At 51.5% G+C, this 21,507-nt stretch overlaps 6 protein-coding genes across 6 annotated transcripts; 3 read left to right on the top strand and 3 right to left on the bottom strand.

Annotated features, from left to right (window-relative positions):
- Window positions 1-277: 277 nt before the first annotated feature.
- Window positions 278-7,624, bottom strand: N7473_000670 (uncharacterized protein; the record flags this gene model as incomplete). Its single annotated transcript, XM_057146610.1, has 2 exons — window positions 278-7,427; window positions 7,530-7,624. 2 exons carry the CDS (start codon window positions 7,622-7,624, stop codon window positions 278-280), a joined length of 7,245 nt encoding a protein of 2,414 aa, XP_057014496.1.
- A 655-nt stretch (window positions 7,625-8,279) lies between these two features.
- N7473_000669 (60S ribosomal protein eL27) lies at window positions 8,280-9,060 on the top strand (the record flags this gene model as incomplete). Its single annotated transcript, XM_057146609.1, has 4 exons — window positions 8,280-8,286; window positions 8,349-8,404; window positions 8,615-8,951; window positions 9,053-9,060. 4 exons carry the CDS (start codon window positions 8,280-8,282, stop codon window positions 9,058-9,060), a joined length of 408 nt encoding a protein of 135 aa, XP_057014495.1.
- Window positions 9,061-12,324: 3,264 nt separating this feature from the next.
- Window positions 12,325-13,115, top strand: N7473_000668 (putative pathogenesis associated protein Cap20; the record flags this gene model as incomplete). The annotated part of the gene is made up of 2 exons (XM_057146608.1): window positions 12,325-12,549; window positions 12,621-13,115. Exons 1-2 carry the CDS (start codon window positions 12,475-12,477, stop codon window positions 13,113-13,115), a joined length of 570 nt encoding a protein of 189 aa, XP_057014494.1. The 5' UTR covers window positions 12,325-12,474.
- Window positions 13,116-13,680: 565 nt separating this feature from the next.
- Window positions 13,681-14,986, top strand: N7473_000667 (MAGE domain-containing protein; the record flags this gene model as incomplete). The annotated part of the gene is made up of 3 exons (XM_057146607.1): window positions 13,681-13,707; window positions 13,789-14,119; window positions 14,256-14,986. The coding sequence occupies 3 exons, from the start codon at window positions 13,681-13,683 to the stop codon at window positions 14,984-14,986; spliced, it is 1,089 nt and encodes a 362-aa protein (XP_057014493.1).
- Window positions 14,987-17,252: 2,266 nt separating this feature from the next.
- On the bottom strand, window positions 17,253-19,194 carry N7473_000666 (elongation factor 1-alpha; the record flags this gene model as incomplete). The annotated part of the gene is given in 7 exon segments (XM_057146606.1): window positions 17,253-17,400; window positions 17,411-18,362; window positions 18,435-18,573; window positions 18,659-18,717; window positions 18,797-18,867; window positions 19,001-19,101; window positions 19,179-19,194. 6 exon segments carry the CDS (start codon window positions 19,003-19,005, stop codon window positions 17,253-17,255), a joined length of 1,374 nt encoding a protein of 457 aa, XP_057014492.1. The 5' UTR covers window positions 19,006-19,101; window positions 19,179-19,194.
- A 1,377-nt stretch (window positions 19,195-20,571) lies between these two features.
- Window positions 20,572-21,206, bottom strand: N7473_000665 (DNA-directed RNA polymerase III core subunit RPC11; the record flags this gene model as incomplete). The annotated part of the gene is made up of 4 exons (XM_057146605.1): window positions 20,572-20,607; window positions 20,678-20,772; window positions 20,870-21,082; window positions 21,194-21,206. The coding sequence occupies 4 exons, from the start codon at window positions 21,204-21,206 to the stop codon at window positions 20,572-20,574; spliced, it is 357 nt and encodes a 118-aa protein (XP_057014491.1).
- Window positions 21,207-21,507: the final 301 nt, after the last annotated feature.

Genomic DNA, 21,507 nt, shown 5'->3' with positions numbered 1-21,507 from the left:
TGACCACCTGCCTATCGTGGCAGGTGACCCGCTACTCAATTAGGGCGGCTCACACGACAAAGAACTATGAGAAGAATCTACATGACTACAGGACAGGGTCATTGAGACATCAAAAGATAATTGATAATTCATGGCTAAACACAAAAGGGATTCATACAACGAATCATACAAGCCCGTAAGAAAAAAAAAAAAAAAAACAAACAGACAAGTGGTATATGAAAAGAAGGAAAAACACATCAATCCCGAAAACTCCTGATCATCATGAAACAAAAGAAATTCAAGCAGCACTAACAGCCGACTCAGTACCAAGTGCACTGTCATGAGCAGGTTCTAGCATCTTCATGACTTCAGCCTCCACAGAAGAAGCGGTGTCAGAATTTGGTCGGTCGGTCGAATCTTGTGCCTCGTATTCATCCTCCGTCTCTGTATCTTTAGCCTCCTCCTCGTCATTTTCATCGTCGTCCTCCCGGGCAGTCCTGGCGTCATCATCATCTGACCCGGACTGGTCGCCAGATACATAGCTCCGGTCATCATCAGCGATGGAGCTGGCGGCAACGTACTCATGCCCATCGACCGTGCTCGCGTCAACGGTGCCGATACTCATGCCACTGGTGCGTCGATCTGTTGAAGCCACGCTCTCAGTGACACCACTGCACATGCTGTCGGTGCAAGTTTCAGCGTAGGAGGTCTTGCGATCTGTCGGTGCGTAGCTCGACCGGCGCTCAGTCCCAGCGTGGCTCTCTACCTCGCTCTCAGGCTCATCCTCCTCGTGGAAAGCCTCATTCTCTTTGTTGGCTATAGAGGTTCGGACTGGTAGAGAAGTCTTGCGGAGCGCAAAGTTGGACTTGACGGAGTGGCTGCGCTTCAAGCTGGTAATCCCACTGTTGGCGCTGACCTGGCGATCGACACCCCGATTACCTGTAACATGGCTCAAGCTGAGAATGCGACGCTCCTTGCCAATGTTTGGCTGGATTGGAGCGGCTCCAGCTTGAAGGCTGGCGGGCGTTCGGCGCTTCAAAGCCATGCCAACTCCATTGCCAAGAAGACTGCGGGCGTCCTTGGAATCGCGGGCGGTGCTCGCAGCGCTCATCACACTGGGGCTCCGGGGGCTGCGGGCGCGAGCACGGGAAGATCGTGTACTGCGGTTGCGTTTCAGGCTCATGCCATGGACGCTGCCAGACCGACTGAGCAATACAGAGCGGGCATGATCGAGGACGCCCTCCAAGATGCGCTTCTCCAGGCCGTCGGCACGCTCCTCCATCTGTTGCATCTCCTCATGGCGAATTTCCAGAGCAGTCTCGAGACCAGAGACCTCCTTGCTGAGCTTCGTATTCTGCTTGGCAAGTTCGTCCTTCTCGGCCTTCAGAGTGTGAAGCATCTTCAGGAGCGAGTCCTTCTCCTCGTGTAGTCCAACAATCTCGGCTTCCACCTGCTCACGCTGGGCGACACGACGCTCCAATGCAATTGCGGCATCCTCTGCTTCGCGACGCTTGCGCTCAGTGTCCTCCGCAACTATCACAGACTGAGCGGCAAACATCTCGTTCATCCGGCGGGCATTCTCCATGATGTCCTTATGCATCTCGTCAAGCTTCATCATCTGGGTAACAGAGTGCTCGGAATCCGATGGAGCAGGACGCTCAAGGAGAGCATCCAGTTTCTCGTGAACAGAGTTGCTGCCACTAGCGGCGTGGTCGAAGATTTGGTTGAGCTTCTCGTAAATTTCCTCGTTGCCGGAGCCTCGGTCTAGGAGACGATCAAGCTTAGCGTGAAGTTGGTCGTTCTTCGAATGATCCAAAAGCGTAGTGATGACCTCCTGTACTTGATTGTTCTTAGCATGCTCAAGAAGGTCGTTGAGCTTGTTGTGAACAAGATCATCATCGAGGCCCCGAGACGACTCTGGAGGAGGCAAGGCAGGCAGCATAGTCGGAATGGTACTTGGCAGGGCAGAGAGCTCCGACTTGACCTCCTCACTGGACTTCTGAGAGTGGTCGTAGTGCTGATTGACAACTTCTAGTATCTGTTGAACGGTCTCCAGAATCTGCGGGTGGAACTCGAGAAGCTTGCTCTCGACGCGTTCAGTAGCAGCAGCAGCACGCTCGGTCTCGCCTCGAGACTGCTCTTGCTGTGTCTTGACTTCATTCTGCATCTCTTCCATCCGGTTGTAGGATTCATCAACTTTCTCGAAGAGAGCCTTGGTGTCAACACCGATGCGCTCGCATGTCTCATTGACACTTGTGCCCATCTCACCAATGACAAGCTTGATTTCCTCCGCTAGACCCTTGGTGCTGGTAACTGCTTCAGTGTGCGCCATGTCACGCTCCTCACACTCCGAGAACTTGGAATGAAGAGAAGTGTGGGCATCGTCATACTTCGCCATGACCTCTGCGATCTTCTCGTCAATCTTGGCACCAAGCTCAACGATGATGGCAGCCCGCGTCTCGTCATGCTTGACCATAGTGGCTGCGTCGCGCTCCTCCTTGTCGAGCCTGCTAGCATCTTCTTCGCCACGAGCGCGCTCGAACTCTCGGTTGATGAGATCAGTCAGCTCCTTGATGCTTTCGACAGTGCTGAAGTTCTCGGCAGTGATTGCCAGGCCCTCAAGGAGCGTCTTGAGCTCAGTAAGCCCCTCCGCACTGCCATCCAGCTTGCTCTTAAGCTCGTCACCGAGTTCACCAACGACAAACTTGGCTTCCTCGATCTTCTCAGCAAGACCACCATGCTCGACCTTGCGAGCCTCGAAGCCTTGAGCAGTCATCTCGTTATTGGCTTCCATTTTCTCGCGGAAGTCGGTAACGAGGGCTGACAGCTCCTGGATCTCCTCCTTGGTGGGAAGGGTCTCCACGTCAGGTAACTTGAGTTCATCAACCTGAGTCTTGACTTCGAAGATCATGGCTTCCACGGTCTGGAGGTCGGACTTCATAAGCTTATCAGTATCAGCCTCCTCGTCCGCATCCTCGGCTTCCTTGGTCTTGGTCTTCAATTCCTCGAGAGCCATAAAGACATCCTTGATCAGGCCTTCCAGGGCACCAATATCGGCCTTGGTAGGGGCATCGGCTTCAAAGCGGCTAGATAGATTGGCGATACTCTCTTTGGCCTCCCCAATCATTGTCTCGAGGGTAGAGATATGCTGCGAGGTGGCGATCTCATCCGGAGAAGGGAAGACAATGTCGTCAATCTGGGCCTTGGTGCTCATGAGAATTTCCTGGATGGCATCGGTATCCTCCTTGCGGGCTGCAGACTCGTGCAACTCCTGGCTGGCACCCATGTCACCGAGAGCCCCCATGGCAACTTGAATCTCCTGGACGGCCATCAAAACTTCATCGAGATCACTGCGCTTGAGGGCGTCTTCGGCTGGCTCGGCAGCACGGGGGGTAGAGTCGATGGATTCAACCTTGCTCTGAAGTTCGGTGATAAGAGACTTCAGACTGTCAATATCGTTTCCAAAGGCAGCCTCCTTGGCAAGCATGAGCTCACCACCCCGAGTGGTCTCGGCATCATCAATGTCCTTTTGAGACTGGCGAATGGAATCAATGTCAAGCTTTAGGTCGGCCAGGCCATCCTTGATGGTGTCCAGAATCTCAGAGGTGTCAAAGTCAGTTGGTTTATCCATGAGCTTCTTGAGATCGTCACGGATGGCATCCATATTATCATGGAATGCGTCGAGCAGCTCGCTGGTAGCGGAGAATGTGCTTTCAGCGCCATCTTTCTTGGACAAGGTTTCCTCGCGGAGGTTATCGAAGTGCTCACGAAGAGCGGCGATGATCTCATCCTTGTCCGATCCAGGCTCGGCACGAATAACGCTCATGGTCATATCCATGCGCTCACGCATATTCTCAAACTCGGCTCGAATGGTGTTAAGAACTTCCTCGTCTCCACCCTTGGTCTTTTGCTGCTCGGAAACATCCCGGATGGCATCGAGTATCTCATCCTTGTCACTGGCGGCATTCTCCTTGACAAGAAGAGTGCCGATAGTTCCGCGGAGATGCTCAAACTCCTTCTCCAAGGCATCCAGAAGTTCAGAAGTATCAGGTGCTGCACGGACAGCATTACTCAGAGAGGCATCATTGATGGTCTTCTCCATGTCAGCCTGGAGCAGGCGGAACCCTTCCTTGACAGTGTCGATGATATCGTGTTTTCCTGAAACTTCAGACGCCGTGGCCACATAGGACTCAATCTCTCGTCGGACAACCTCGAGCCCATCCTTAATCGCATCAAGGACCTGTTCGGTGTCCCTGCCATTGGCTGCGGAGTACTGCTTGAATTCCTCCTTCATGCCATCAACGACCTCCTGAAGGCGCCCCATCACTTGGTCGCCAACATTCAAATTGGCAGCACTGCTTGCGTCTTGGAGACCAGCGCTGATAGCCTCCATGAGATCATCCTTGTTCAGCTCGATCTCACGAGTCATAGTGTTGGAGCTTTCGATGCCATCAACCACAGCGGCGAACAATTCCTCGCGGGTGATACTTGGCTGCTGTACATCGGTGCTGAGGGCGGACTTCTGCGCCTCTTGGGACTTCTCGAGCGCCTCTGAGACAGCCTCGACAATTTCCTCGCGGGAGAGAGAAGGTTGGACACTGGGGATGAGAGCCGACTCCTCGGGCTTTTGCGACAATTCAATACCGTCAGCAATGGCGGCCATGATCTCTTCACGTGAGATGCTGGGCTCCTGGGGCTTCTGTGACATCTCGATGCCGTCGGCGATTGCTGCCATGATTTCTTCACGGGAGATGGGGGAATCGTTGTTGCCGATAGTTAGAGCAGTATGCTGCGCGCTGAACGCATCATTGACAGCATTCACAACGTCCGCCCGGGAGATATGTGGCTCTTGCATGTCCTTAGCAGTGGTAAAGTGCGCCTCCAGACCATCGGAAACAGCGCTGACAATCTCATCACGGCCAAGCCCAGAGTCGTAGGACTCCCTGCTGAGCATACTTTGTGTAGCCATGGAGCCGGTAAGAGCATTGAGAATCTCGTCCCGAATTTCATTGAGATGATGGACATGCTCCTCATTCAGGCTTCGCGAAGACTGATCGGGAGCGGCGCGCTCTGCAATAGCGTGAAGGATTTCATCACGGATGGAGTGAAGATGGTGAATGTGCTCCTCATCCAAGCCTCTTGAAGCAGTGTCGTGGGCTGGACGCTCTGCAATTGCATGAAGGATCTCTTCACGCATGGAGTGGAGGTGCTGAATATCCTCCTCGTCCAGGCCTCTCGAGACCTCGGGAGCCGCACGCTCTGAGATTGCATGGAGGATCTCCTCACGCATAGAGTGAAGATGCTGGATATCTTCCTCATCCAGACCTCTTGATGGCTCGGGAACAGCACGTTCGGCAATTGCATGAAGTAGCTCTTCACGCATGGAGTGGAGATGCTGAACATGTTCATCGTCCAAAGATCTCGACGTGGGTTCCGGCTTTTCGAGGCACTCGCGGATAGTGAGAATGATCTCATCTCTAGTAATTGTAGGCGGGTGCTCGACTGGAGGAGGAACATAGTTTTGTAGGCCAGTCTGGACAGCAGCCAGAACCTCCTCGTACGTGAGGGATTGCTGGTGCTTTGGTTGGTAGTCCTTGAGACCTTCTGACAGACAGTCGAGAATTTCATCACGCTCCAGACCAAAGTTCTGCAGTTCGATCTCCGGTTTGTAGGTCTCCCATGCCTCGCGAACAGTTTCCAAAATGTCCTCCTTTTCCATAATTGGGCCATGAGGCTCGGCAGGTTCGGGCTGGGGGATCTCGAACTCATCGAGGGCTTTCTTCACTGCAGCATAGATTTCCGCACTATTCATAGCCGCCCGAATCTGAGCCAAGTCAGAGGATTGCTGTCGGCTTTCGTTGATCGTGGCGGCCAGTTGGTCTCGAAGGTCGTGAAGACTGTCGTTCACCACGGCGGCAATCTCCTGGGGAGTCGCATGTTGGGGCTGCTCTTGCGGCTCCTCGTTTTCTCGGCTCGACTCGATAGCTTCCAGCTTGCGGGCTATGTCGCGACCCATACCCAGAACCTCTCCTCGTAACTCTCGGACCAGAGCCTTGACGCTATTGGTCATACCACCGCTCTCCATGACACTGTTCTTAACGCTTTGGAGAAGAGGCAACATGTTCTCGCTCCCGGCGAGGGTCCTGTCGCCTTTCGGCACATCGAGGGCGCGTACGGTGGCTGTCGGGCCCATAATGGAGCCCACTGATGCGGATCGTGCAGACTCGGCGTTGGGGTCATTGGGTTGAGATGGTTCGCGAGATTTCAACGAGCGCACTAAGGCATTGCTGGAGGGGTCTTGCTTGACGAGGTTGAGTATTTCCTCAAGCATTTTGGTGATCTTGGTATCGGCATCCTTGCCGGAGGCGGTTGCAGCTGGACGGGATTTAATTTCATCGACCAATTCCAATAGCCGTTCCTCACCTTCCTTTGTAGCCATCTCGCGTAGTACCTTTTCGAGCAAAGCGATACTGGCTGAACCATCGGAAATGGGCGCGGGCGATCCACACAGGTCACGATCGAAGGCAAAAGGATTGGGGCTCGGCATGCGAGGGACAGAGTAGCTTCTCTTGGAGTTGGGAGAACTATCCGGTTCACTAGGGTTAGGGCCGTCTCCAGGCTTCAGTAGAGCACTGAGATCTAACCTTGTAAGATCACCATCCAACAATTTACTCGTCAAGTTAGACGAGAGATCCTTCAAACTCTTCCGAATATCTTCGTCGCGCGCATTGGTTGCCGCTTTCAGACTAATAAGATCGGTGGCATTGTCTTTGCTTCGTCGGCTCAAATTGGCCATCTCGCGCTGCAGATTGCTAGCAATGTCAGTCAGGCTATGGATTTGCGTTGCAAGCGTGTCCATTGTGTGGCCTTGAGGCTCTGCAGCGGGGCGGTCGGCGATCATCTTGGGAGGTTTCGAGGGTGACGGAGGGTCGGATTCGGGGGGAAGCTGCATGTTCTGAATGGCCAGCATGGTTGCAGAGGTAGGAGTACTTTCTCCAAGGATTGGTTTTGAGAGGTAGCGGCTGGACAAGAAGCTAGGAAGTTCTCGGTCTGCGGTCTTTGGTCTGGACGGATCGGAGGGGATCTTGGTCGTATCTTGCGACTTGATCGTGGGGTCGACAATGGTAGCACGAAGAGGTCGCTCAGGAGACCGGCTCTCGAGGTAATTTAGGAACTCTGAACGAGCATCGCCCTTTGTGTCTGCAGGCTGTAGCGACTGCATGCGCTTGTGATAATGGCCTTTTACAAGCGATCGCTCCGGGGAGGAAGATTTGTTGGGCATCGGGTTGATTGTGTAGTTGCTAGGAGCGGTATCGCTTGACTTGTCGGCGAACTTGGCCGCAACAGCTTGGATACCAGGCGACACATTGGATCTGGTCGCAGGGCTCATGGAGCGAGGGTTCAATGGCAGTGGGGGAGGCGCCCGCTCGGGATCAGAGCTGTCCCACCTGTGTTTGCGGCGCTTTAGCGACAATCTCAGATCACTCATGAGAGGCATGATGGCTGCTCAATCAAGAATCAAAGGCATTAGATCAATAATCGAGACGTACATTGGAATAGAAAGTCGGCTGGACTCGGTATGGATGCCTGGATGCCGGACCAGTTCCCGATCGCGGGAAGAAGCGTCCCGTTCGTGGGACGGCATGATGTGGATTTGGGGTCGTAAGTCGTAGAGAGAAAAGATGTCTTAGAGAGGTATTGACAGTAATCAAGAGCGGAATGTGCTGATAGAATGTGTGTGCAGGGATCAAAACAAGGGTCGTCAAGGCATATCAACACCCAAAGGGTCGCTAAGAAAAACAAGAAGTGATGTTGAGGAAAGACGGTGAAAGAGCAAGTCAAGTCTCGATCACCGGGAGATCTGCTTTTGATAACAAGAACAGTGGAGGTGGCGCGAGGAACCACTACGCGGCCACCACATCATCAAGCCATCGAAGCTCCATAGCAACAAGCAACCGATGGGGGGCAACGGGCAGCTGCTCCGTCGTCATGTAAACAAACTGTGTTTCTGCCCAATGGACTCCACTTCGCGGTCTGTGGGGCGGTGAGACCCAGTCTGTCAAGTCACCCGGATTATTGTTTAGTCCGGAATCCCCAGCATCTGGTCCCAATGGGGAAATATTCCAAAACTAGACTAGTGGCCACCAGTCGGTAAGAGACCCAATCACGGATCAGCACACAAATCACGCTTGCCCTGAACCCTTCTGCCCGCCCAAGCGAAAAAACGAACACTTCGATCTCGACTGTTCCGTACCTCGACAAACCACCCGCCAAACCTCGCCGCCACCGGGACCTTCACAATGAAGTGTACGTATTCGATCTCTACGACCTGCTTGACCGATTCTATACTGACGAGAATGTTGCGACAGTCATGAAAGTTGGCCGTGTGGCCATCATTACCCGTGGCCGCTACGCCGGTAAGAAGGTACGACAGATCCGACTCTCTCCCTCCCCCGAGCACACAAGACGGAATTTTGGAGAAGGAAAAGAAAGCACGCGAGCAAGAGATGGGCAATGATCTATTCAACGAGATACTGCGAGAACCGGAGCAAAGAATCTTCAAATGGAACTGAAAATGGAAAATTCGAGATTTGGATGAACTTGGCTGACCAGCGCATTTGTCTCGACTTTTCAGGTCGTCATTGTCCAGCCCAACGACTCTGGCTCCAAGGCGCACCCCTTCCCCTACGCCATCGTCGCCGGTATCGAGCGCTACCCCCTGAAGGTCACCCGCCGCATGGGTAAGAAGCTCGTCGACCGCCGCAGCCGCATCAAGCCCTTCATCAAGGTCGTCAACTACAACCACCTGATGCCCACCCGCTACACTCTCGAGCTCGAGGGCCTCAAGGGTGCCGTCTCCAACGACACCTTCAAGGAGGTCTCCCAGCGCGAGGACGCCAAGAAGACCGTCAAGAAGGCTCTGGAGGACCGCTACACCTCCGGCAAGAACCGCTGGTTCTTCACTCCTCTGCGTACGTTTCCCCGGCTATCGGATCAAACGAGTCGACTCGCTCCCACTCCACTCGATTCGATTTACCTCTCGATATCACATTCACTAACATTCTGACTACAGGTTTCTAAACGGTTTTGACTCGGGCGTTTTGTCGTTTTAAGCGCGCAGGGGCCTAGGGGATGGCGAGGGGAAAAAAGCATCGAGCACATTCGGTCCCTGCAACGGATTGGAAGACATATACCTTAGCTGGAAACAGAATCGGGGGAATGTATCGATGAACTCCAGTTTGCACGGCGGCGCCGCAAAGAACTGGCGTCTGTCTAAATGAAATGGAAAACATGAACAATTACTTTTTTTCATCTGCTTCGATTTTGATTCTCCAGTGCCTCCTACAGTATCTAACAGTCACCGTTATACCCGCCAACTTTTCTTGTTTCTTTCCGACTACACCTTTTGCGCCTGCGAGATTTCCACATACACTCTTGTTCCCACCCTCAGTTCGCACTTTGTTTCAGATGCCTCGGGTGGGCCTTGAATCTCTCCTCCTCATGCGCCAACAACCACAACCAACAACCAGTTGGCAGTACCCTCCCCACCCGTTCTCGTAGATCCACGTCAAAATTAGACTCCAAGTTAAGAAATGCCCAGCTGACCCGTGGCTTCATACCCATGTGATTGCATGGAAAATCTTATCTCAACCACCTCGAGAGCGCATTAACTGAGATTTACAGTTACAGCCCGGCCCCCGGGTCCCACGTCGTCGGCCTTTTCCTTTGATCATCGCATGTGAAATAGCTCGCGGCCCCAAGCATGCACAACGCGATTATCATGAGCTTCCGCGGTTGATCCTTTGACAGCGGCGACTAACATGCAGCACTGTTACAGCCGAATGCGAAGCTTTAGGAAAACATTGCGAGCGATCCGCCACTTACAAAGGTACTGTGGTCTTCCGATAGGGTCATTGGTTTAGAGCATGTACTAGGGTGCTTACGATCTACCGTTGTTATTGACGGTTTGAGCAGGTAGTATTGTACTCGGTGGCTGATGCCTACATATCTTTACCGTCGGCCCCGAAAAGACAAACAACACGCAATCGAAGACTGGCAAAAGAGTACAAAGGTGCAAAACAAACCGCGGAGTGGCGTAACTTGCCACAGCGGCTACATCGAGAAGGGATTGTCGGCCCAGAAGAGGCTAACATAGAACGAAGTTACAGTGTGCACGATGCCCAGGAGAATAATGCAAAACGAGAACGACCGTTAATAATGTAGTAGAAAGTACGTCCAGAGACAACGAAGGGAAAATATTCCGAGCACATAAGACGTGCATAATGAACTGGCTACTCCAGTCTCTAACATGACTACTGTAGCATGTCGCGAACTAATGCAAAACATACGCATCCCAATCCCTCTCACCATCCACTCGGGCTCGGGCCCACGCTATTTTTGTTTGCGCCTATCAGCTACTGTACGAACATACATTACCCAGGTCTCGTCTCTCTCAAACCTCGCGGCTTGCCACCCAGATCGGCCACCCATTGCCTGCTCTCGACTAGCACCGAAAATTTGGGGGGAGGTTTCAGCTTCGAATAATCCGGCAGCCTTCGTGCTAATACGACTACTATGTACATACTTAGGTTTTGGACTTATCGTGCCCTTCGCTGGACGAATTAGATAAACCAGAGCCATCCCTGCGAATCAGTGGACAGAGAAGGCATGAGAGACATGTGCTTGCACAAGGAATTCCAGAAATCGAGTCCAGCGATTCCGAGTTATGCAACCCGAACATACTTCCGTACTTTGTGTTCCCGTTCATTGTACGAGTTATCGACAGTCTAACTCTGCGTTTAGTATCTCTACAACGTCACCAACCACCATTCATCAACCAGGCAGGTTACGAAATAATCTTGGAAGATCATACAAGAAAACCCGTTCTTGGACCTTTTACAGAGTCAATAATCGCATTGACCAACCGAAACGTCCGCGCATAGAAAAAAAGAACAAAGTGATGACCTCAACGGTTCTCAATCGTGCAGCCCAGAATGCTCCAATTCGCCGAGAATCGGATGATTTCAGGACGAATCACCCGGCTCGCCAGTTGCACGCCCGGCGGACAGCGTCCCGGGGGGCCGATCGAGAACCCGGCCAGACCTGGAACTTAGTGTACTTTCAAGGTAGAAACGGGAAACCTTGTGCGGGTGCTTGGCATGTACGAAGTACAGTTCTTCCATACAAAGTAGGTGTAATGATATGAGCGAGGGAATGAGAGACAAAAGGAAGTACTTTAGAACCTGGACCTGAACCTGGAAGAAGCAAAGCATTGAAAGTGCCAAAAATTCTCCGAGTTCAGAGTTGAACGGATGCCAATGCTTCGCGAGGGCGCCAAGTCTGCTTCCCGTCTCTGTGAATGGGTAGATGTGAGGTGTGTTAGGTTCGAACGGACGACGCTCAGGCCAGAGGGAGTGGATACAAGGTGGCAGGGCGGGCGAGGCTGGACCTCGCGGGATAGGAGTAAGTTGGCCGGAGTCTGCAGGTGTCACGGTCGTCTAGGCGCTGGCGGTAATCAGACTAAAGCATGCAGGTTTGGCAACATGGCTGATAAGAGGGAAATCTGGCACCCCCGGAATAGGGTGTTGAAGGGAGAAGGAGAGGAGAGAAGGTGAGGATTTCAAGTGATGAGCAGTGGACAGTGCAACTCTAGATATGGCGGGGCAGGTATGTAGAGCTTTTCTATTCTTGTTTTCTAGATAAGAAGGGTAGGATTGGGAATCTTCAGATGATGCCAAGTTGATATTGTAACAATGGAACAAAAAGAGATATTTACGGGAAGCCGCAGAAGGTTGAACCGAGCCAAGTCAGTAGTAGCTATGGAGGAGTCTAGTACCTTTGGTGGAGCCTGAATGCGTCGACGTTGGGACCCGCAATCACATGCAAATCTCAGCTTATCAGAAGCTGCTCGTGTCGCAAACTCGACGAGAGCGGCAATTGCGCAAACTGGTCGAGATATTGGGCGAATAATGAAAGATGGGAAGAGATAGGAGAGTATCATTTGGTTGGTGATAAAGGAAAGTTCGTCATATTTCGCCATCAGTAAAGAGTGGGATAAGGACTAAGTTTGGGGGAAGAGGGGAAGGGCCCAAGAATGAAAGAGGCCCAAATTCAATTCACGACAACTCAAGAATCTGCATATTAGTCTGCACTGTACAAATGAGAGTCACCCAGGGACTCCTGCATGAAGGGAATTAGTTCGATTAGTTCAAACCAGGGGCCTGTGGGAGAGAAAAAAGGTGTGTGCACAGATGATGCGATTGCGCTGGGGCCCTCGAGGAGGCCAATTGCACAATGAGAGCGCAATCGAACAATCACATGTGAAAATGGCCCGTATATACTTCTGGGCAGCCCACCTGCTTGCCTCTCTCTTTTTTTTTCTTGTCCTACGGTTCCCAACTTGTCCTACTTATCAATACCTGTTCCTTCCTACATTCTCTTCTGCTTTCTCATTATCTTTTCCTCTCCTCCTCTATTCTTTTACTTGAAATCTTAATGCCCCACGCCCACTCTGACATAATGGGTCAACCAATCGTGAACGGCGAGAAAGTCCATTCTCAATTCATCGATGTAAGAGACCCTCTATCATCCGAATCTGCATAATATACCCCAGGCTAACATATTATCTCTTCCTTCTCCAGCATCTCACCTCCTACCCTGTCGTCTCCGACTCCATCTCTCTCTTCAAGAGCAACCCCTACGGCGCCAAGTCCCTCGAGCTCAGCGACACTGCCTACGCCCGCATCGCCAAGCCAGTCCTGCCCTACTTCTCCACTCCCTACAGCTATGTCGCGGCCTACCTGGCCCGCGCCGATGCTCTGGGCGACAAGGGTCTGACCCAGATCGACTCGCGCTTCCCTATCATCCGTGAAGATACCCAGAAGATCCGCGGCACTATCTACAATACCGCCGGCTTCCCAGTCCGTGTGGCTGGCGATGTCAAGCAGCACCTGTTCGAGATCTACGGCTCTGAATACAAGAAGTGTGGCGGTGATGGCGTCGTCGCTTCCGGCAAGGCCTTGATCACGACAAGTCTGGTTCTGTCAACCGAGTCATTGACTTATCTTACGACTTGGTTCCAGAAGGCCAAGGAGGAGGCTAAGGAGGTTGTGAATGAGAAGACCAACAGCCACTGATGTAGAATGTGCTTCGTCCCTCCTTGAGCGTTTGGTTTTCGTTTCTTTTCTTGCGGGGTCCTTTTTTTTAGAGAAAATTATACCTGTTTCCGCGATCATTTATACTGTTGATTTATTTTTCATGTTCAATTCTTGACTTTTTTGGGTTTGCTTGATCATCGTGCTAGTACACTTGGTGGCTCCCTCGGAAATGTAATGTGAGATGGGGCACGGATATATGTTGCCATACGATCGTACTTTACTTGATCAGCGTTACGTCATGCGAAAGATTGCCTGCCCTGAATTCTGAATATGAACCCAATTCAATTGCTGTGTAACACTGAATGTTCTGCCTCTATCCTACAAAAAATCCCTTTGTAGAATGCGTGTTTCCTCGATATACAATAGTTTCAGCATCTCAATTTCACGAGCCTCAAAAGATAAGAACCGCGCACGGACCAGCACGCCCAATCCGGCCAAATCAGTTGCCGATCGTCGCGTCGCGTCCACCAAATCCTACAACTCGACCGTGAACAAAGAAACTCATCACCCCCCACCAACCACATATATACCCTCCCCCACAGACATGTCCCAAATTCGCAAACGCCGGGCGGTAAGACACACAAACATCTCACCCTTTCACCTCCCTCCCCATCACCATCCACAATGTCCCACCCTCTAACAAAACTCCCAGCCCGACGCTGATCCCTCCCCATTCAGACGCCAACGTCCACGCAGCGACTCCGCCTCCCCAGCTGCAGACATGTCTGATAGCGATGCCGAGCACGGCGCACCATCTAGTCTAGACGCTATGGTCAAGAAGATGGTGCGGCTTGCGCTGGCGAGCGAGTACTCGCGTCTACCTATCCGCCGCACGGATATCAGTGCTAAGGTGTTGGGGGAACAGGGTTCAAGACAGTTTAAGACGGTGTTTGAGGCGGCGCAGCAGTCGCTACGGAGTAAATTTGGCATGGAGATGGTGGAGTTGCCGGCGAGGGAGAAGGTTACTATTACGCAGCGGCGGGGTGAGTTTTGAAATTCTAAGTTAGAGTTCTATAATGGCCCTTGTATCTATGACCTGTGACGGGGGCATGGCAGTACATACAATGGTCTAGAGATTCAAGCAGACAGAACACTAACCCTGTCTCGATTGATTCGCAGCCGCCCAAAAAACCGAAAAACCATCCAGCAGCACCAAATCCTGGATCCTCACCACCATCCTACCAGCCACATACCGCACACCCGCTATTATCCCGCCGACAAGAGCCCCCTCCACCAACACCGAAAGTACCTACACCGCACTATACAGCTTCATCATCGCCGTTATCTCGCTAAACGGCGGATCCCTGGCTGAGCAGAAACTCACCCGGTACCTACGCCGCATGAACGCAGATGACTACACACCCGTCGACAGGACAGACAAATTGCTCGCGAGACTATGCCGTGAGGGATATATTGTGCGAACAAAGGAATCGGATAACGGCGAGGAAATCATCGAGTTTATGGTTGGGCCACGCGGAAAGATCGAGGTTGGAAGTTCGGGTGTAGCCGGTCTTGTGCGGGAGGTTTATGGGCGTGGACCTGGTGCTGGTGCTGAGAATGGGGATGACGGGTCGACAGAGCTAGACCGTGAGGGGAGGGCGGAATTCGAAGCGAGACTCCGACAGTCTCTGGGGATTGTTGGTGTGCGTGAGCAGGATGAGGAGGAGGAAGGGCGGGAGCAGCAGCAGGCAGTTAATGGGCGTGGTGCAGGGGAGGCAGGGAGAAGTGCGAGACCGAGTGAGGTACCGAGACGGTCTTCGAGGAGAGCTACTACTGCACACGAGTCTTCCAGTGGGGAGTCTGAGACGGAGGATTCGGTGAAGGATGAGAGTGAGGAAGAAAGTGATTGATTTTGTGGAAGAGTTTGTACCATTGATTGATACCCAAAGATTGAAAATGCGCGTGATGATTCATTTGCAATCGAGTCGAGTCCTAAGAAGTACTATGTAACCTATGCAATCAATACGTAGTGATTTAGAGTGTTGATTTCATTTGATGGATGAATACGGTAAGTCCTTGTACACTGGCCAATTCTCGATCATCATAACTATGGATGTAATATGACTAGGTGTGCTACATGGTAGGACAATATCACTTTATGAGTACGTAGAAGTTAGGGTGTTAATCATCCTGGCCAACTAGGCTACCGGACTTGGATTATCCTCGTGAGTCAGACGGAAAAGAAAATTCGACTTATACTGTACATCGCTAGTAAATACAAAAATTTTGTAAGAACATGTAGTACTCTTCTTGGAGGTTATTTATCTGATCGATTGTCTTTCTTGAGCGGACCAATGCTCCCAGTACCATGCGCACGTATCACTGTGGAATAAGACCAACCATACAATAATTTTTGATCATAGACCATACCGAAACAAAGCTAATTAACCCAGAGGTCATACACATCTCCGTCACTTCAACCCTGAAAGACTAATGCAAATCACGATCCCATTGATTCCCAATCTTCGAAAACCACACATAAGCCCTACACATTCAAGAGTCAGTTTACCAACCCCCAAAAAGACCTCAATAAAAACAAGAAAATACCCAATACCTACATCCCAATTGCAATTACAATTCCGATCATTTCTTACACCCACGACTTGCAGCCAAGTTCTCGCTCGGCGAATGAGGCGTACACTTGCATTTCCTAAATTCCGCCTCCACATCAGCCTGCTTTGTTCCAGTAGTCTCCACGAAACAATCATTCCCAGCACGAACAGGACTAGGACAAATAACTCCGTTTTGCCTATCACACAATTCTTTCGTCTGCTTTGTCATCTGGCTTGGCCCCTCTTGAATCATTGCAGGCCCCGTAGACATAAACGACAGGATCTGTTGCGGCCGGATTGCAGACGAACCCATTTGCCGCGGTGGAGATGTATTCGCCGTCGAGGCAGCTCCTCCTTGAGCATTGGAGGTTGGTACCGCAAGGGGTTCCGGGCTGAAGGGCGGCAAAGGCAGTTGCGCTGAAGAGGAGAGTGGTGAGGAGTAAGATTGTGAGAGGTGGGTAATGTTGGTGAGGTGATTTTGAGGGAGGATAGAGTAGAATGGATGGAGGAGATTGGAGGTGTCACGTTTGATAGATGCAATGGAAGGCTGATCGATGCTCTATTTATGTTGTGCGCCACTCGCTCGATCTCGGTTGTCATCTCTCCATGATTGACAGAGATCTTGTGCTACTAATGGTTGTACGGAGTACTCCGTATATCGATCGATATGTCTGGTTACACAAGAATCCCTATAGTAATCCATTCCGGGAAAGAATGTACACCATAAGTTGCTTACAGATACCGCATGCAACTCTATAATTGAGTCAAGGGTACGGAGTACAGTTGTGCCTGCATCCAATATTCTTATCTAGGAGCTATTTGATGGCGATCGCCGGCGGTCATCTCCAACATCGCAGGGCATGGGCTATATACCCAAGACAACCAATAGAGTCCGATGTATCTATTCAGTTGTCTGCATAGTCATTCTCTGTGGCGCCAATATTTCATTGTGATATTAAGTATGAAAAAGCAATATTGAACTTTGTAACCACAAGCCATGCAGAGTTCTACAGCGCAAAGTACAGATATAGTCTATCTCTCGTATCGATCCGTCACTGGTATCGAGTGGAAGTATATGGCATGAATAATGACAAGGTATTTGAACAGGCCTAAGAGAGATGAAAAAATGGCAGTGAATAATATGATAGTTGCAGAAAGGATGTCATCTGTCGAGATGTTCATACTAACCTTGGCAGTCATCAGATGTATACACGGAGAATTTATGCTGTACAAGTGCCAAGGTCGGCGTTCTCGGCTTGGTGGGGTCCACCGCACAAAAGCTTTAACACCACCTAGACACGGACAAATTTCTACTTGGGGGAAACCAGCAAAGGAGAAGGGCTACATACAGAGAGCATGAATAATCAGGGTCTAGCTAGATATCTTCTACAAGTTAGGAGAGTCTACGATTGAAAAGAAAAATATGACATGAGTCACGAATCTGTATGTAGTATTTTTTCAGACTACACAGCAAAGTCTAGCTCCCCATCCAAGCAAAAGCATTTTTGTTTGTAAGAAATAAAAAAATTCATCACGGCATCTCTTGTGGTCATCCGCAAATCATTTATTTCTTGCCAGCCTTCTGGGCAGCCTTGGTAACCTTACCGGCACCAGCAGCGGACTTGTCGACGGACTTGATGACACCGACGGCAACGGTCTGGCGCATGTCACGGACGGCGAAACGGCCGAGAGGGGGGGTAGTCGGTGAAGGCCTCAACACACATGGGCTTGGAGGGAATCATCTTGACGATGGCGGCATCACCGGACTTGATGAACTTGGGGTGGTCCTCAACGGACTTACCAGTACGGCGGTCGATCTTCTCAAGGAGCTCAGAGAACTTGCAAGCAATGTGGGCAGTGTGGCAGTCCAGAACGGGAGCGTAACCAGCGCCGACCTGACCGGGGTGGTTCAGGACGATGACCTGGGCGTTGAAGGAAGCGGCAGCAGCGGCGGGGTCGTTCTTAGAGTCGGAAGCGACGTTACCACGGCGAACCTCCTTGACGGAGACGTTCTTGACGTTGAAGCCGACGTTGTCACCGGGGACACCCTCCTTGAGCTGCTGGTGGTGCATCTCAACGGACTTGACTTCAGTGGTCACGTTGGCGGGAGCGAAGGTAACGACCATGCCGGGAGAAATGATACCAGTCTCGACACGGCCGACGGGAACTGTGCCAATACCGGAGATCTTGTACACATCCTGGAGGGGAAGACGGAGGGGCTTGTTGGAGGGACGGACGGGGGGCTCAATGGCGTCGATGGCCTCGAGGAGGGTCTTGCCAGTGGTCTTGCCGGCCTTGGTCTCCTTCTCCCAACCCTTGTACCAGGGGCAGTTGGGGGAGGGCTCAAGCATGTTGTCACCGTTGAAGCCGGAGATGGGGACGAAGGGGACGCTCTTGGGGTTGTAGCCAACCTTCTTGATGAAGTTGGAGGTCTCCTTGACAATCTCGTTGTAGCGGTCCTCGGACCACTTGCAGGTGTCCATCTTGTTGAGGGCAACAATGAGCTGACGGACACCGAGGGTGAAAGCGAGCAGAGCGTGCTCACGAGTCTGGCCATCCTTGGAGATACCAGCCTCGAACTCACCAGTGCCGGAGGCGATGATGAGGATAGCGCAATCGGCCTGGGAGGTACCAGTGATCATGTTCTTGATGAAGTCACGGTGACCGGGGGCGTCTGGAAGGGAAGGAGAAGCATGTTAGTCGGCTGTCTGATATGGATGGGACAATGATGTTGGGTAATTCTTACCAATGACGGTGACCTCATACTTGGCAGTCTGGAACTTCCAGAGAGCGATATCGATGGTGATACCACGCTCACGCTCAGCCTTCAGCTTGTCAAGAACCCAGGCGTACTTGAAGGAACCCTTGCCGAGCTCAGCGGCTTCCTGTGAGAAGGTATTAGTGTCAAGTTTTTTTTTCTGAGGTAAAGCCCCACTCATGGAGGGGTAGGTGAAAATTGTGATTCCGTACCTTCTCGAACTTCTCGATGGTACGAGTGTCGATACCACCGCACTTGTAGATCAAGTGACCTGTCGAGGGGATCAGCAAATTGTTATTGTGGATGGAATCTCGATGGACGAGGCATGTTTGGATGGAGGGGATGCTTACCGGTGGTGGTGGACTTGCCGGAATCGACGTGGCCGATAACGACAATGTTGATGTGGAGACGATCGTCCTTACTGTTGAGACAGAGTCAGTAGACGTTCGAATGGAGATGGATGAGAAAAAAGGTAAAAGTCGATGGCTCATCGTGATGATGAGTTCGATCAGTCCTCTAGGATGAGGGAGCGCAAGTGAGAGATGAATACATACCCCATGGTGACGGTTGATCAAGAATGAATTCTTGTAGTTCTTTGTAAGATACTAGAGGAATCCGAAGAAATTGCTCAGAGACTACGGCGTGCGTAGAGGTACTGAACAAAAGAGGGAGGTTAGAGGAGGAAAGGAGAAAGGAAGAGAGGAGAAAGGGGGGAGGGGAAGTTATACTCACTGATGCGGACGAGGGGGGAAAGGAAAAAAAATCTGTGGGAGGGGGAGGAGGGGGAAATCCTTATATGGAGGGGCAAGCGAGCAACAGGCCAGAGGCGAGGTTTGGGTTAGCCCTTTCCATTTGGTGGACGGGCCCACCTTTTCCTCTAGTTTGCAGCCTTTGATTGGCCGACTACGTTCAGTGCGTGTGCCCATTGGGCAGGTGGGGGGTCCTGGACTCCTTCCGCTGGCGGGGCTCAGCAGAATCTTCATCGGCGGTTTGATAAGTACTGTATACCTGGACTAAATCTGACTCTTACACTACACACACCTGTACCCAATACTTCTTTTGTCTTGCTTTCCCTGGTTCTGTCCTCCTCGCGTCTCCACTCAATGCGAATTTTTTTTTTCATCGGCCTCTCCCAGCCCACTTGATTTGCCCGTGCTGGCCTTACTACGGGGGCGGCTGGTTGACTGGGCAGCAACGCATTTGGGCCAATCCCTCGTCCGACAAGAGAATTTGGTTGTCAGAGTTTACTGGGCTTTAATTTGACCTGTTGATCATCCTGATTTTTTTTTTCTTTGAGCTTGGTGTGGGATGGTAACCTCGAGGGCAGAGTTTTCCCTGCTCAGCTTATCGAGGGGCCAAAGAACCCCGCGGCCGAGGGGCACTTACCGTCACCGCCAAACTGGGACCCACCACGATGACTTCAGCCATGTCGTGCAGTTTGTATTTGCCACTTTGTATGATTAGGTAAAAAACAATCGAGAATCAAAGATGGACACGAGAATCATACTATTGTCATAAAAAATGGGTTACTGTCTTTTAATCCTGTTGCGGTCGGGGTCTCCATTGAGCCTAGTACCGTGATATCTATGTACATGCTGTAACTCCGTTAGTAAACACTCTGATAGTATGTCAATGACTCGACCGCAGGTGGGGACCCGTGGTTGTGGCCAACCCAATTTTTCGGAAGTCAATTTGGCCGAGAATCTGTGCGCGGCTCCCACTGACGTCGATCAAATTTAGCCATAATCAGCCATATCAGACGGAGTATACAACCGTACCACGCAGGAAACAAAGAGATATCACAAATCAGAAAATAATTAATGTCATTCACATGGGGCCTGGCTAATACAGTCGGGGTATCTCAATCGCTGGCTGTAGTCCTAAACGCCCATTTTTCGCTGAACCCGGTCGCAAAATGCGCCATTTTTGGTGATATCTGAAACAAACCCCCGACGCTCGTGGTATTTCCACATCCAATCCCTCCTCGATGCAAGAGGGATAAGAGAGAACACCATGAAGAAAAAAAGAAACTAGCCAAAATCAAAAGACGAGCGCGGATAAAGGTGCAAATGCTAGTAGTAGACTCAAAAGAAGAGCCCCAGCAATAATCGCTCCTTCCAGCCCCTCAGTTCTCTCTCCACCGAGCACCACAGCTCGTACACTATTCCCCGCCTGTCAGCCATGCTCATGTCCATGCAAACGGTCATCGGTAGTATGTAAGGAGCACCTACCTTCAAGAATGTAGTCATCGGCTCGTCGGCGCTACGAATCTGCAGCTGGAAGAAGTATGCACGGTCCCCGTTGCAGTTCTCCGCCGGACATTGAGCTGCAGGTAAAGAAAAAAAGAGCTGTCAGCTATACGTCCCTCAATCGCCCTGGGATGGTGCTGGGGAGATCCCAGACTGCATAACTCGGTGACTTACTCCCAACACTGTCGGCGTTGGCAAACTCGTTCGCGCCGCCAAACACGTCTTCCACCTCCTTCTGCTTCATATCGGTCTTCTCGTAGTATGACTTGTCGCCGATAATGTCTTCGTAAGGGCAGGTTCGGCACTCGAAGCGGTTGACGCCCATCGGGTACTGGGTGGTCGAGTCCGCGCGGGAGATGGTCAGCACATTGCTGCAGTTGGGGCAGACTAGATAGTACAAGAAGGATATTGTTAGTCCACGCTCGAGTAAATGTTCATGACCATCGCTGGCCCGGTTTGACGCTGGACTCGTCGCACTTGGAGAGGGTTATCACGAACAGACGAGCGGCATCTCGACGCTTCCCAAGTTGAATATAGTAGTCGGTAGCTCTTTCCCTTGAAAAACGCAAGAGAGGGTGCAACGAATCCAGAAAAGAAAAACAGAGCGCCTGCCCTCACCGTCGTCTTCAAAATCGCTGGTTGAAATCGCAAACCTCCAATGCGCGGAAAGAGCTAGGCGCGCGGCTAATTGTGTGCAGACGGCGGGGAGTCCGGAAAATCACATGATCCGGCATGTGGGATGTCCCTGGGGAAAGCAGCACCCGGGATTACGAGTGTTATTCGTGTCTTGACAAAGAGCTTGGCTTATTCTG

This window comes from Penicillium subrubescens (genome assembly GCF_028828155.1).
Source record: "Penicillium subrubescens strain IBT 31985 chromosome Unknown utg000001l_segment0_segment0, whole genome shotgun sequence".
Taxonomy (NCBI): domain Eukaryota; kingdom Fungi; phylum Ascomycota; class Eurotiomycetes; order Eurotiales; family Aspergillaceae; genus Penicillium; species Penicillium subrubescens.
The sequence above is the reverse complement of the archived record's forward strand: the minus strand, read 5'-3'. Positions and strand labels throughout refer to the sequence as shown.